The sequence below is a fragment of the Myotis daubentonii genome, chromosome 5, assembly GCF_963259705.1.
Source record: "Myotis daubentonii chromosome 5, mMyoDau2.1, whole genome shotgun sequence".
NCBI classification, from domain to species: Eukaryota; Metazoa; Chordata; class Mammalia; order Chiroptera; family Vespertilionidae; genus Myotis; species Myotis daubentonii.
Genome location: NC_081844.1, coordinates 63751 through 78258, shown reverse-complemented (window position 1 = coordinate 78258; position 14508 = coordinate 63751). Strand labels below are relative to the sequence as shown.

Genomic DNA, 14508 nt, shown 5'->3' with positions numbered 1-14508 from the left:
GTCCAGCTAGCCCACTGTCCGAGGAGGAGGAGGAGGGTCATCCAGAGCAGAGCCCAGTCACCCAGGCAGCCCAGCCTAAACCAACTGCCTCCAAGCCCAATCCCCAGACATAAGCCCAGTCAGGATCACCTGTTGGCCAACCTAGCCAAAGCCTTCAGGCACCTGAGAAATAAATGTCCAGTGTTGTGTGCCATACAGCAATTTTGTGACACTAGCTAACTGCCCCAGTTCAGTAAAAATTTTTGAAGAAAAGAGTGAATTTGGGTTCTTGGACAATGTTAATTCTCCTAGATATTAAGAGAGTTATTTATTGAACCAATAAATAATGGAAAGGTGCCTTACCCCCAATATATAAGCTATATACCCATGGGGGCTCATTTTTTTACATTATAAAAGTGATCTGGGTGAAAAAATAGAATACTCCTAAAATGAATGAAAATCTTTTCTTCTTTTTTTTTTAAACTACAGTGCTGCATATCTGTTTGAAAGTATATACTTGTGCAACAAGGGGCAGGCAGAGAATAATTAACATCTGACAGTGCTTCATCTGTGGGTTCCACACTGTCTCAAAATAGTCTTGCTTTATTCATTTATTTAACTTGTAGCTCAAAGGAACAATATGCATATTACACACAGTTCCACTGACTATACAGACATCAAAGTTACTTATTTAATCCACAGATCCTAATCACACATTCTTTTGCCTATTTTAAGGAAGCCTCGCTAACCATCTATTGTAGTTATCTAAGCATAGCTAGAAGCGTAAAAAAAAAACTGGTTAAAGTTAAATTTGTACTAATAGGAAGTAAATTTGGAAGTAAATTGTGTAAGAAATGGTCTGATTGGTTCTCAAGTTTGAAACTTGAAAGAAAATAATAGGATAAAATTGTATTCTATCATATATTAACATAATTCTGATTAAAACTGCAGAACACTAATTCTTAGAATGAATCTAAACTGAATACAATTTTGGTTGGGATTTTTGTCTAATTACATTTTCTGACAAAATTACTAGATGTTAAATGCAGTGTGGTATCCTAAATTGGATCCAGGAACATCAAAGTGCGTTATAACAAAAAACTGGTGAGATCTGAATAAAATTTGCAGCTTAGTTAATAATAATTTGCAGATGTCTTAGTTTTAACAAATGTTCCATGTTAATGGAACATTACGAAAACTGGTGAGGGGTAGACCAGAATTCTTGGTATAATATTTGGAATGTTTCTATCAATCTAGGATTATTATATACATATATATATTCTATCTAATAATAGACAAACATGGTAATTAACTGTACCTGTGACACACTTCCTATTGGCTAATCAGGGCGATATGCAAATTAACTGCCAACCAAGATGGTGGCCGGCAGCAAGGCAACTGAAGCGAACAGGAGGCTTGCTTGCTCCAGTGATGGAGGAAGCCAAGGTTCCCCACCTGCCTCCGCCCAGCTCTGAGCTGCACTCTAAGCAACTATGTTGCAATTATAGAAGCTAACCTATCCCCAGAAACCTGGTTTCAGCCAGCCGGGCCTCAGAGCTGGAGTTGCAACAGAGTTTCAATTATAGAAGCTAAACAAAGCCCAGATACCTGCTTTCAGCAGCTGAGGTCTCAGAGCAGGAGCCAAGCCTCCTAGCTAAAGCTCCAGTGACAGCCAGAGAAGGTAAATAAATCCCAGGATAAAGAAAAAAAGGAGAGGTTTGGAGCTTCAGCCACCTGCCAGCCTGAAAATGGCCCTCAGCCCCTCACCAAGACTGGCCAGCACCCCAGTGGGGACCCCCACCTTGAAGGGGGTTTGACCAGCTGCAAACAGCCATCATCCCCTCATCCAGGCTGGCCAGGAACCCAAGCCGGGACCCCCACTCTGATCCGGGACACCCTTCTGGGCAAACCAGCCGGCCCCCACTTGTGCACCAGGCCTCTATCCTAGATAGTAAAAGGGTAATATGCAAACTGACCCTAACAGCAGAAAGACTGGGAATGACTGGTCACACTGACCACCAGGGGGGCAGATGTTCAATGCAGGCGCTGCCCTCTGGTGGTCAGGACGCTCTCACATGGGAGGAGCTCTGCTCAGCCACAAGCCAGGCTGATGGCTGCCAGTACAGCAGTGTTAGTGAGAGCCTCTCCTGCCTCCTCAGCAGCACTAAGGATGTCCGGCTGGCAAGTGGACATCCCCCGAGGGCTGCCAGGATGCCAGAGGGATGTATGATTGCTATCTTTGGCCCAATCCGCCGGGGAGCAGTGGTCATCCCCTGAGGGGTCCCAGACTGCGAGAGGGCACAGGCCAGGCTGAGGGACCTCCCTCCCCCCACCCCCGGAGTGCACAAAATTTTGTGCACCGGGCCTCTAGTATATATGTGTGTGTGTGTGTGTGTGTGTATATATATATATATTTTGGGGGGGAGTTTTTTTTTGTTTGTTTTGTTTTTATGATTTTTGTTGTCGTTGAGGGAAGTAGTTTTTTCGTTTGGTTTGTTTGTTTGTTTGTTGGTTGGTTGGTTGGTTGGTTGGATGGTTTTATCTACACCCATTTCTGTTTATTATGGCCAAGGTGAAAAGGCCAGCTCCTCCACAACAGCAACCAGTAAAATTTATCCCCAAAATGACGAGGTACGACACAGGTCTTTTTCGGAATTTTTTAATAAAATAAACGTTAAAGAAAACACTTTGCATGCGTTTTAATTAAATCCTATTTCAAAACAGAAGAAACAATTCCCCAATGGGCCACAGGTCCCGGCCAGCCCGCCCTCGGGAAGCACCGCGAGAGGATTTCCAGGCCTAGCTCCACCACGCATGCTCTGACTTGGTGGTGCTTTAGCTGGTGCCCATCATGGGTTCGTCAGCGTCCAGCAGGGCGTCCTCCAACTCCTCGGTGCCCCTGATCGCGCTGCCAGTGTTCACCTGGGCGTCCAAGTTTTTGTCGCTCCTCAGGGGGTTGTAAGCGTCCAGCTGGGTGTCCAACTCCTCCGCGGAGATCCGTTGCTTGGAATTGTGTGCGGTGCCCCTGCCTGTAACCCGGCTGCCTCCGCGGGCGCGACTCGGCGCGCCCGCCGCCAAAGCCTCCAGGTCCTCGGTGTGTATTCACCCGGGCTCTGTTGACACTCTGCCCCGGCCTGCGCTGCGTGGCTATCTGTCAGGTGAGGAGCTGGATGTGGAGGGGCCGGCCATCCAAAGGGACACCGTGGTACTGTTTCATGGCTTCCAGGGCGTCTGCCTTCCGCTCAAAGTGCACGTGGGCTGTTCCCAGGCTGCGGCCGGAGTGGTCATAGTGGACCCCGGCCTTCTTCAGAGGCCCGACCTCCGCAAACAGCTGCTGGACATCCGCGTCGGACACTCCGAAGGCCAGGTTGGACAGAAGCAGCTTGCCCCCGGTCACCAGGCCTGCGCCCCTGCCCAAGCCCCTGCGGAAGCGGTCGTGTTGCCACTCGTCGGGAAGCTGTCTCGGCCTGCTGTAGGGCGCCGGCCGGTTCCTGCCTCGGTCGAGGGCCACCCGGTTCCGGAACGGCCCGCCGCCCCGGCTCACTGGTGCGGCGGTTTGCGCTCCGCCACTGCGGCCTCCCTGGGAGTCGGCCCGGCCTCGGTCCCGGCCTCGGTCCTGGCCTCGGTCCTGGCTTCGGTCCCTAGCCCCGCTGCTGCCGCCCTGCTGGCTGCGGTTCAGCCGAATGATGTCGTCCAGAGACATGTTGACTTTGTTGGCCATGGCGGGCCGGAATCGGGCTCGGATCCAGCCCGTGCGGGAAGCACCCCGTTCCTTCCCTTGCCGCGCGCACCCGTGCTTGGCGCCGGAGCTGTTCCTGAGCGGGCACCAGATGTTGGGGTCCAGGCCCAGGGATTCGCAAAGGTGTGGACGGACTCCTCGCGGAAGCAGAAATGACACGGAGACAACTGTTCAGACGGAGACAGAGTTCAGACGCGCCTTCTTCAGGGCTGAGAAGGTCTGAGAACCATAGACCCTGCGAGGTGCTGCCGCCCCTTCTTTTATAGTCCCAGAGCGTGGTGGGTGGGAGGAGCCAGAGAGGACCACCAATCAGCCGCTCCCAGGAATGAAGTGTCACCGTTTGGGAGATGCCAACTTTAGGGTGGGGCAGGTGGCGCATCTCAAGGAAAGGTTCTCCTGAAAGTGGCTGCGATGCCTGGGGTGCTTGAACGGGGGGCGCCTCTTGGGCAGGCTCCTCTGACCCGGGACCCGTGAAGAGTGTTGGCGGGTTTTATTTTACTGTATGTCATTATTTTTTTTTTCTTATTTCTGTGCTCATTTCTCTTCATTCATTGCAATTGATTCTACCTCTCGGCGGCAATGTACCCTTGAAAACATCGGTCCCATTTGCATTGGGGGGGGGAGGGGGAGGGGGAGGGGAGGGGGAGGAGGAGGGGGTAGGGTGTGCGGGAAGGGGGAGGGGGAGACCGGAGACGACGCAAACCCACCGGACGTAGCGGCCCTTGGAGGTCATGGGAGGCAGAGGCTGAGGTGGATGTGAATAAAATGTGTCTGCTTTCGTTACTTAGCTCTGAGCCCAGGACGCCAGAGGCCACCAGCAGTCAAACAACCCCGTCAGAGAGCGGGGGTATAGATGTGTATGGATCGGTCCCTGTTCGTCAGTCTATGTTGTTCTCTGTATTCCACAAATGAGTGAGATCATGTGGTATTCAATTTTCTCTGACTGGCGAATTTCACTGAGCTTCATGCTCTCCAGTTCCATCCATGCTGGCAAGAATTCCTTCTTCTTCCCACTTTTTTACCACAGCGTAGTCTTCCACTGGGTAGATGTACCACAGTTGTGTGTGTGTTCGTGTTTGAGTTTACTGCATTTCTGTGAAATGTTCCCGACACCCCCACCCCCCCCCACTCCCCACACCACACCCCCACGCCCCTAGAGGCATATCCCTGGAGGCATCTCCCTACAGAAAAGCAGCTTAGGGTTTGGCCCCTCCCTTGGGCGGACCCAGGTGCCAATGGCACCTTGAGGGCTTCCAGTGTGGTGGGAGCAGGGACACCTTGCAGGTGACATGAACCCATCTCTGGAAGAGGACACTGAGGCTGAGGCAGGTGAAATTGATTTGCATAAACGGGTCAGTTCTCAGGAAGACGGGAAGCTGGAGTTGAAGAAGTTGAGGGCCAGGGTGAGGGTACCCCTCTGAACAGGGTGCAGAGTGGGGGCCTAGGGAGAGAATGCCATCTGGCCGCAGTCAAACAGCTTAGCCCTACCGAGGGAGGGCATGACTCGTCCCTGTGTCTGCGGGGCCCTTCGGAGCAGGGTCTGAGTGCGGCGAGTGCTTGTCTGTGCGTGACTGCGGACGTAAACACACAGTCACGCACAGACGCTTCTTGATATGAATGGTCCGTCGGCATCCATGAGCACCCTTCAGCCCCTGCCTCCTCGTAGGCGGCGCGCCCCCTGCTTGCTTGTCCTTCCCCCCTCAGGTCAAGTCCGGGCACCTGTTTCTGCCTTCCCCAGAGGTGTCTGCGGGAGGGTGACTTGCATTAGCGCTACTTGACCAGCAGAGGGCGGGACGGGCTCTTACGCCATGCTTGGGCTGGGCCCTTGGGTCCAGCTCCCTCTCTGGATGAATGCTCCTCCCTGTCCAGAGACCAAGTCCGGACCGGGCCCCATGGGCTTGCCGAAGGGTTGAAAGCATTGAAAGGCTGGATCAATGTCATTACTAAGGAGGGTTTGTTGTTATTATTATTACCATTATTATTATTATTATTATTATTGTTATTTTATTTCGTGCTCCCACGCGCGCCAGCGTGTGTGTGTGTGTGTGTGTGTGTGTGTGTGTGTGTGTGTGTTGGCAGGGCTGTTTTTTTTTTCTTTTAAGAAGTTGTGTGTGTGTGTGTGTGTGTTTTTAATTGTAAGAGGAGGGTTTTTGCCTGTTTATTTGTTTGTTTTGTTTTTTAAACCAAGTCAGAAGATCCAATCTTCAAAGTGTATGCAAGCTGATCCTCCCAGGGGGCCCGGACTGAATGTTCGAGGGCATCCCCAGGAAGGCCTGCAGGGATGGTGCCTCCCCATTCTGGAAGGTGTTCTGGACTCTGCGGAACAGGATGAAGTGTTTTGCCGACAGCCAGAGGAACCCGAAGTGGTTCTCATCGAACAGGATGAAGACTCCAGGGCGGCGCCTGGCGAAGACGAAGGTAGGTAAGTGCACACTAACGGTTTCCAGGACAGAGGAACACATCCTGCTGGTTCTGGGGGTAATTCTGGTCTCTCGAGCCCACGTCCACAGCCAGAAGAAACGGAACGGGCTGCTCCTCCGAAGCTGCAGCCCTGGACTCCCCGACGCTGGGCTGGGCAGGGCTCCGCCAGCCATAGCCCTGGCTCTCCTCAGTCCTGTGTTCTTGCTGCTGCTGATATTGAAAGACAGGAACCCATCAGCAAAGGATAAGACATTCAGCAAAGTTATCCTTAGACATTAAGAAGAAATAAAGGCTTTCCCTGACAGACAAAAGCTGAGAGAATTTACCACCATAAGACTGCACATAAGAAATGTTGAAAGAAAAAATAGAGACAGGGAGAACCAAGATGGCGGCATAGGTTAACGCGGGAGTTTGCTGCTTTGAACAACTACTTCAAAAGTGAAACCAAAAAACGGAAGGGACATCACCCAGAACCACAGGAACGCTGGCTGAGTGGAAGTCCTACAACTAGGAGGAAAGAGAAACGCATACGGACACTCAGAGGAGGCGCAGTGCTGAAGTCAAATTCTGAGGTGCGGAGTGCGCAGAGTGGGCTGGCGGCGGAGGGCGCGGTTGTTGTTTCCAATTGGGAGGGAGTCGCAGACTCTGAGCACCAGATCCGGGCGAGTCTTTAGGGACCCAGACTCAAACGGGAGAAGCGGGACTGTCTGGCTTCGGTCAGAGCGAGTGCAGCTTTCTCTCCGAGCTTTGCAGCGGGTGCTGGGACTCAGAGAGGCAGAGTCCCTTGGGACAGGACTGAGAGCCGCCATAACTGCTCTCTCCGGCCCACCCTGTTGATCCTGTGCGACCCGCCCCGCCCAAGCCCTGCACGGAGGCATTTGCCGGGTAGCCTCAGGCAAAGGCTAGATTAGCACCTCCCTAGAGGACAGAAGTTCTCTCACTGCTGACACAGCTGATTCTCATAGCCACTTGGCCTGGAGGTCAAACCCTCCCTGGAATTAGCTACAACAATCAAGATTTATCTATAAGACTTCGAACAAAGACCACTAGGGGGTGCACCAAGGAAGCATAACAAAATGCGGAGACAAAGAAACAGGACAAAATTGTCAATGGAAGAAATAGAGTTCAGAACCACACTTTTAAGGTCTCTCAAGAACTGTTTAGAAGCTGCCGATAAACTTAATGAGATCTACACGAAAACTAATAAGACCCTCGATCTTATATTGGGGAACCAACTAGAAATTAAGCACACACGGACTGAAATAACGAATATTATACAGACGCCCAACAGCAGACCAGAGGAGCGCAAGAATCAAGTCAATGATTTGAAATGCGAGGAAGCAAAAAACATCCAACCGGAAAAGCAAAATGAAAAAAGAATCCAAAAATGCGAGGATAGTGTAAGGAGCCTCTGGGACAGCTTCAAGCGTACCAACATCAGAATTATAGGGGTGCCAGAAGATGAGAGAGAGCAAGATATTGAAAACCTATTTGAAGAAATAATGACAGAAAACTTCCCCCACCTGGTGAAAGAAATGGACTTACAGGTCCAAGAAGCGCGGAGAACCCCAAACAAAAGGAATCCAAAGAGGACCACACCAAGACACATCATCATTAAAATGCCAAGAGCAAAAGATAAAGAGAGAATCTTAAAAACAGCAAGAGAAAGAAACTCAGTTACCTACAAGGGAATACCCATACGACTGTCAGCTGATTTCTCAACAGAAACTTTGCAGGCCAGAAGGGAGTGGCAAGAAATATTCAAAGTGATGAATACCAAGAACCTACAACCAAGATTACTTTATCCAGCAAAGCTATCATTCAGAATTGAAGGTCAGATAAAGAGCTTCACAGATAAGGAAAAGCTAAAGGAGTTCATCACCACCAAACCAGGATTATATGAAATGCTGAAAGGTATCCTTTAAGAAGAGGAAGAGGAAGAAAAAGGTAAAGATACAAATTATGAACAACAAATATGCATCTATCAACAAGTGAATCTAAGAATCAAGTGAATACATAATCTGATGAACAGAATGAACTGTTGATTATAATAGAATCAGGGACATAGAAAGGGAATGGACTGACTATTCTTGGGGGGGAAAGGGGTGTGGGAGATGTGGGAAGAGACTGGACAAAAATCGTGCACCTATGGATGAGGACAGTGGGTGGGGAGTGAGGGCGGAGGGTGGGGCGGGAACTGGGAGGAGGGGAGTTATGGGGGGGAAAAAAAGGAACAAATGTAATAATCTGAACAATAAAGATTTAAAAAAAAAAAAAAGAATCAGGGACATAGAAAGGGAATGGACTGACTATTCTTGCGGGGAAAAGGGGTGTGGGAGATGTGGGAAGAGACTGGACAAAAAAAAAAAAAAAAAAAAAAAAAAAAAAAAAAAAAGAAATGTTGAAAGGAGGCCTTCTACTGGAAACAAAAACACAAAAGTACACAAAACGTTGAATAAGATGATTAATAGAAGCAGGAAACTGCAAATCTATTTCAGAGTAGTTTATTAAATAATCTATACTAACAAAAGAGTAATATGCTAATTAGACCATGAGACCTTCCAGAGACTTTCTGGGCGTTCTTCTGATCAAAGCCAGGGGATTGGCTGGCCTGCAAACGGCCATCAGCCCCTCACCCAGGTTGGCCACGCCCCCCAGCAGAGACCCCCCACCCTGAAGAGGGTCTGGCCAGCCTCAAAACGGCCCTCAGCCCCTCACCCAGGCTGGCCACCCCCCTCAAGGGGACCCCCATCCTGATCCGGGACCCCCTTCAGGGTAGACCGCCGGCCCCCACACATGCACCAGGCCTCTATCCATACTAATAAAAGGGTAACATGCTAATTAGACTGGGAGACCTTCCAGGAGACCTTCCAGATGTCTTTCCAGACAAAGCCATGGCAGTGAGGCAGAGGCAGTTAGGGATGATCAGGCCAGGAGGGGAGGGCAGTTGGGGAGATCAAGCAGACGGGGGGCCGGCAGCTGGGGGTGAGCAGGTTGGCAAGGGGGGCCAGTTGGGGGCAAGCAGGCCAGAAGTGGGAGGCAATTGGGAGGGAGCAGGCCAGCAGGGATGCAGTTGGGGACGAGCAGGCCGGCAGTGGGGGGCAGTTGGGGGCGAGCAGGCCAGCAGGGGGGAAGTTAGAGGCGATCAGGCTGGAAAGAAGAGTGGTTAGGGGAGATCAAGTAGGTAGGCAGGTGAGTGGTTAGGAGCCAGCGGTCCCAGATTGGGAGAGGGATGTCTGACTGCTGGTGTGGGATTGGGCCTAAACTGGCAGTCGGACATCCCCCAAGTGGTCCCAGATTGGAGAGGGTTCAGGCCAGGCTGAGGGACACTGCACCCATCCACCCCCCAGGCACAAACTTCATGCACCGGGCCACTAGTTATAAAGGTTAAAGGGGGGATGGGCATTAAAATAATTGTAACCATTGCAGATAACAAGTTCACAACATAAAGAGGGATAATTTGCAACAACAAAATGATAAAAGAGGAGGAAGAGGATTGAATAGTACAGGTGAATGAAGAGGCAATCAGAAGAAAAAGGACTGTTATATGTATGTATGACACATTTTGCACAATCCTGATGGTAACCACAAAAAAAAATCAAGAGCTGAGATAAAACATTAAAAAAGAAGAAGAAGAAATGAAGAAGAAAATCATAGAAAACTGTCAAACTAAAATAGCAGAAATAATTATAAGAGAAAACAAACAATGGAGATAGAACAAAAAGAAAACAAAGGATACAATAACTGTGGTAAATCTTCATATATCAGTAACAACCCTAATTATAAATGGATTGAACTCACAAATCAAAAGGCACAAAATAGAGGTATGGATTATACAACAAGACCCAACTATATGTTGCCTGCAGGAGACTCTGCTCAATTACAAAGACAAACATAGGCTCAAAGTGAAGGGCGAAGATGATACTTCAAACAAATGGCATCCAGAGAGAAGTGGGTGTAGCTGTACTTATATGAGACAAAACAGATGTTAAGATTTAAAAAAAAAGAAAAAGAAACAAGAGACAAAGATAGACATTTTATAATGATAAAGGAGACAATTCATTAAGAAGACATAACACTTATTAATATGTATGCACCCAACCTGGAAGTATCAAGATATATAAAGCAATTACTAATAGACCTAAGGAAGAAACCGACAAAAATAAAATTATAGTAGGGGACATGAATCACCCACTGAGAGCAATGAATAGATCATCCAGACAGAAAGTCAATAAGGAGATATGGGCCTTAAATGACACAGCAGGTTAAATCAACTTAATATTTATAGAATTTTACATCCCAAAATTCCAGAACACACATTCTTTTCAAGTGCACACTGAACATTCTCAAGGAAAGACCATATACTGGATAATAAAACTAATCTCAATAAATTTAAGAAGACTGATATCATACCAAACATATTTTCTGGGAAAATCACAAATATGCGGAGATTAAACAACACGCCACTAAACAACTATTGGGTCAAAGAAGAAATAAAGGAAGAGATCAAAAGATACATAAAGACAAATGAAAATTTAAAAAATAGAATATACCAAAATTTGAGGAGAACCAAGATGGCGGCATAGGTTAACGCCGGAGTTTGCTGCTTTGAACAACTACTTCAAAAGTGAAACCAAAAAACGGAAGGGACATCACCCAGAACCACAGGAACGCTGGCTGAGTGGAAGTCCTACAACTAGGAGGAAAGAGAAACGCACACGGACACTCAGAGGAGGCGCGGTGCTGAGGTCAAGTTCTGAGGTGCGGAGTGCGCGGAGCGGGCTGGCGGCGGAGGGCGCGGTTGGCGTTTTCAATCGGGAGGGAGTCGCAGACTCTGAGCTCCAGATCTGGGCGAGTCTTTAGGGACCCAGACTCAAACGGGAGAAGCGGGGCTGTCTGGCTTCGGTCAGAGCGAGTGCAGCTTTCTCTCCGAGCTTTGCAGCGGGTGCTGGGACTCAGAGAGGCAGAGCCCCTGGGGACAGGACTGAGAGCCGCCATAACTGCTCTCTCCGGCCCACCCTGTTGATCCTGTGCGACCCGCCCCGCCCAAGCCCTGCACAGAGGCCTTTGCCGGATAGCCTCAGGCAAAGGCTAGATTAGCACCTCCCTAGAGGACAGAAGTTCTCTCACTGCTGACACAGCTGATTCTCATAGCCACTTGGCCTGGAGGTCAAACCCTCCCTGGAATTAGCTACAACAATCAAGATTTAACTATAAGACTGTGAACAAAGACCACTAGGGGGTGCACCAAGGAAGCATAACAAAATGCGGAGACAAAGAAACAGGACAAAATTGTCAATGGAAGATATAGAGTTCAGAACCACACTTTTAAGGTCTCTCAAGAACTGTTTAGAAGCTGCCGATAAACTTAATGAGCTCTACACGAAAACTAATAAGACCCTCGATCTTATATTGGGGAACCAACTAGAAATTAAGCATACACGGACTGAAATAACGAATATTATACAGACTCCCGACAGCAGACCAGAGGAGCGCAAGAATCAAGTCAATGATTTGAAATGCGAGGAAGCAAAAAACATCCAACCGGAAAAGCAAAATGAAAAAAGAATCCAAAAATGCGAGGATAGTGTAAGGAGCCTCTGGGACAGCTTCAAGCGTACCAACATCAGAATTATAGGGGTGCCAGAAGATGAGAGAGAGCAAGATATTGAAAACCTATTTGAAGAAATAATGACAGAAAACTTCCCCCACCTGGTGAAAGAAATGGACTTACAGGTCCAAGAAGCGCGGAGAACCCCAAACAAAAGGAATCCAAAGAGGACCACACCAAGACACATCATAATTAAAACGCCAAGAGCAAAAGATAAAGAGAGAATCTTAAAAACAGCAAGAGAAAGAAACTCAGTTACCTACAAGGGAATACCCATACGACTGTCAGCTGATTTCTCAACAGAAACTTTGCAGGCCAGAAGGGAGTGGCAAGAAATATTCAAAGTGATGAATACCAAGAACCTACAACCAAGATTACTTTATCCAGCAAAGCTATCATTCAGAATTGAAGGTCAGATAAAGAGCTTCACAGATAAGGAAAAGCTAAAGGAGTTCATCACCACCAAACCAGGATTATATGAAATGCTGAAAGGTATCCTTTAAGAAGAGGAAGAGGAAGAGGAAGAAAAAGGTAAAGATACAAATTATGAACAACAAATATGCATCTATCAACAAGTGAATCTAAGAATCAAGTGAATAAATAATCTGATGAACAGAATGAACTGTTGATTATAATAGAATCAGGGACATAGAAAGGGAATGGACTGACTATTCTTGGGGGGGAAAGGGGTGTGGGAGATGTGGGAAGAGACTGGACAAAAATCGTGCACCTATGGATGAGGACAGTGGGTGGGGAGTGAGGGCGGAGGGTGGGGCGGGAACTGGGAGGAGGGGAGTTATGGGGGGAAAAAAAGAGGAACAAATGTAATAATCTGAACAATAAAGATTTAATTAAAAAAAAATAAAATAAAAAAAATAAATTTCAAAATAATGAAAAAAAAAAGCCATACATTATGAACCACCCAAAAAAAAAAAAAAAAAAAGAATATACCAAAATTTGTGGGATGCAGCAAAAGCAGCAGTACAAAGGGGGAAGTTTAGAGCATTACAGGTATAGCTCAAGAAACAAACAAAATTTCAAATAAACCACCTAGCATTACACATTTAAAAACTAGATAGGAAAAGTCTAAGATGCTGGCAGCATAGGAGGTCTGAACTCAACCCCTCCCATGAGCAAACTCAAATATACACATATGTACAGAGTAATTACTCCTTCAAGATAGCTAAGGGCTTCATGAACAGTTTCTCAACAACAAACAACAAGCGAATCGAGAAGGCTGGGAAAGCCACAAGCCCTCTGGGAGCTGCAGGAACTCCATGGGCTGGAGGTGCCTGTGAAAGCCTTAGGGCAGGTGGGATCTCTGTTCAGGGGCTGTGGCTTGCCTGCAAATCACAGGAGCTTTCCCAGCTCTGCTGCCCAATCCTTTTGCCTCCAGCAAAGGGAGCAAGCAGGAACAACTGGATGGTGCAGACGCCTGGCCTCCCTGCTGGGCTCCAAGTTGGCACTAAAGCCAGAGGTTACTTCTACATAAGACCACTTTCTGTACAACAAAGAAGAGAGAGACTCTATAGAGAAGTCTGGGGAGCCACTGGAGCTCTCTGGAGACTGTGGGGATTATCCCTGGTTGGAGGTGCCAAAGAGCACCATTGCTTACCCCCCCCTTCTGCCTCCACAGAGTGGGCGGGGGCTCTATCCAGGTGCTCTGGCCTACCAGCAGAGTGTACCTGACACATCACCCAAACCCATTTCAGTCCCAAACAACGGGAGCAAACAGGATCAACAGGTCATTACTACATGCACCTGGCCTCCCCACCTGGAGCCATTTCAGCTCAGTGGGCCAGTGTCCAGGACACCTTACACCTGCTCGGCTCCTCTGGCCGACCAAAATCACCTGACAGACACAGCCTACACCGACGACCCTGGTACATAAGGCCACTTTACAAAAACTGGGAGAGAGGGCTATTTTATCTATTTCATAGAACAAACAGAGACACTTTAACTAAATGAAAAGGTGCAAGAATTATCTCTCAAATGAAAGAACAAGAAAAATGTGCAGAAAAAAAGAAAAACCTAAGGAAATGGATATAAGTAATTTGCCTAATAAAGAATTCAAAGAAATGGTCATAAAGGTGCTAACCAAACTTGAGAGTGACATAAAAAACTTCAACAAAGAGGTAGAAAGGATAATAAAGAACCAACCAGGTCTGAAGAATACAGTTACTGAAATGAAAAACACATAAGAGGGAATTAGCTAATACAGAAGAACACATCCTGAAGACAAACAATGGGAATCAACCTATCAGGACAGAAAACAGAAAAAGAATTTTAAAAAACGAGGATAATTTAAGGGACCTCTGGGATAACATCAAGAACCCAAACATTAGCATTACAGGGATCCCAGAGGAGAAGAGAGAAAGGAACAGAAACTATATTTAAAGCTGGGAAAGGAAAAGACACCCAGGTCCATGAAGCACAAGAGTTCCAAACATAGATGAACCCAAGAGACTTACACCAAGACATATTGTAAGTGAAATGGCAAAAGTTTAAGATATAGACACAATCTTTAAGGAAACAAGAGGAAAACTGAATTACATACAGAGGAAACTCCATAAGGTTATCAGCTGATTGCTCAGCAACAGCTTTACCAGCTAGAGGAAGTGGCAGGACATCTTTAAAGTTCTGAAAGAAAGAAAACTACACAATAATTTACCCAGCAAGGTTAGCATTCAGAATTGAAGAGATAGTTTACCAGACAAAAGCAAAAACTAAAGAAGTTCATCACCATTAAACCAGCTTT

General features: G+C 47.5%; 1 protein-coding gene across 1 annotated transcript; it reads right to left on the bottom strand.

Annotated features, from left to right (window-relative positions):
* Positions 1-3113: 3113 nt before the first annotated feature.
* LOC132234061 (THO complex subunit 4-like) lies at positions 3114-3700 on the bottom strand. Its single transcript, XM_059695115.1, has one exon. It carries the CDS (start codon positions 3698-3700, stop codon positions 3134-3136), a length of 567 nt encoding a protein of 188 aa, XP_059551098.1. The 3' UTR covers positions 3114-3133.
* Positions 3701-14508: the final 10808 nt, after the last annotated feature.

Bases quoted from the DNA above. Each gene is read 5' to 3' on its own strand.
- LOC132234061 (XM_059695115.1), bottom strand. From the start codon at position 3,700: ATGGCCAACAAAGTCAACATGTCTCTGGACGACATCATTCGGCTGAAC.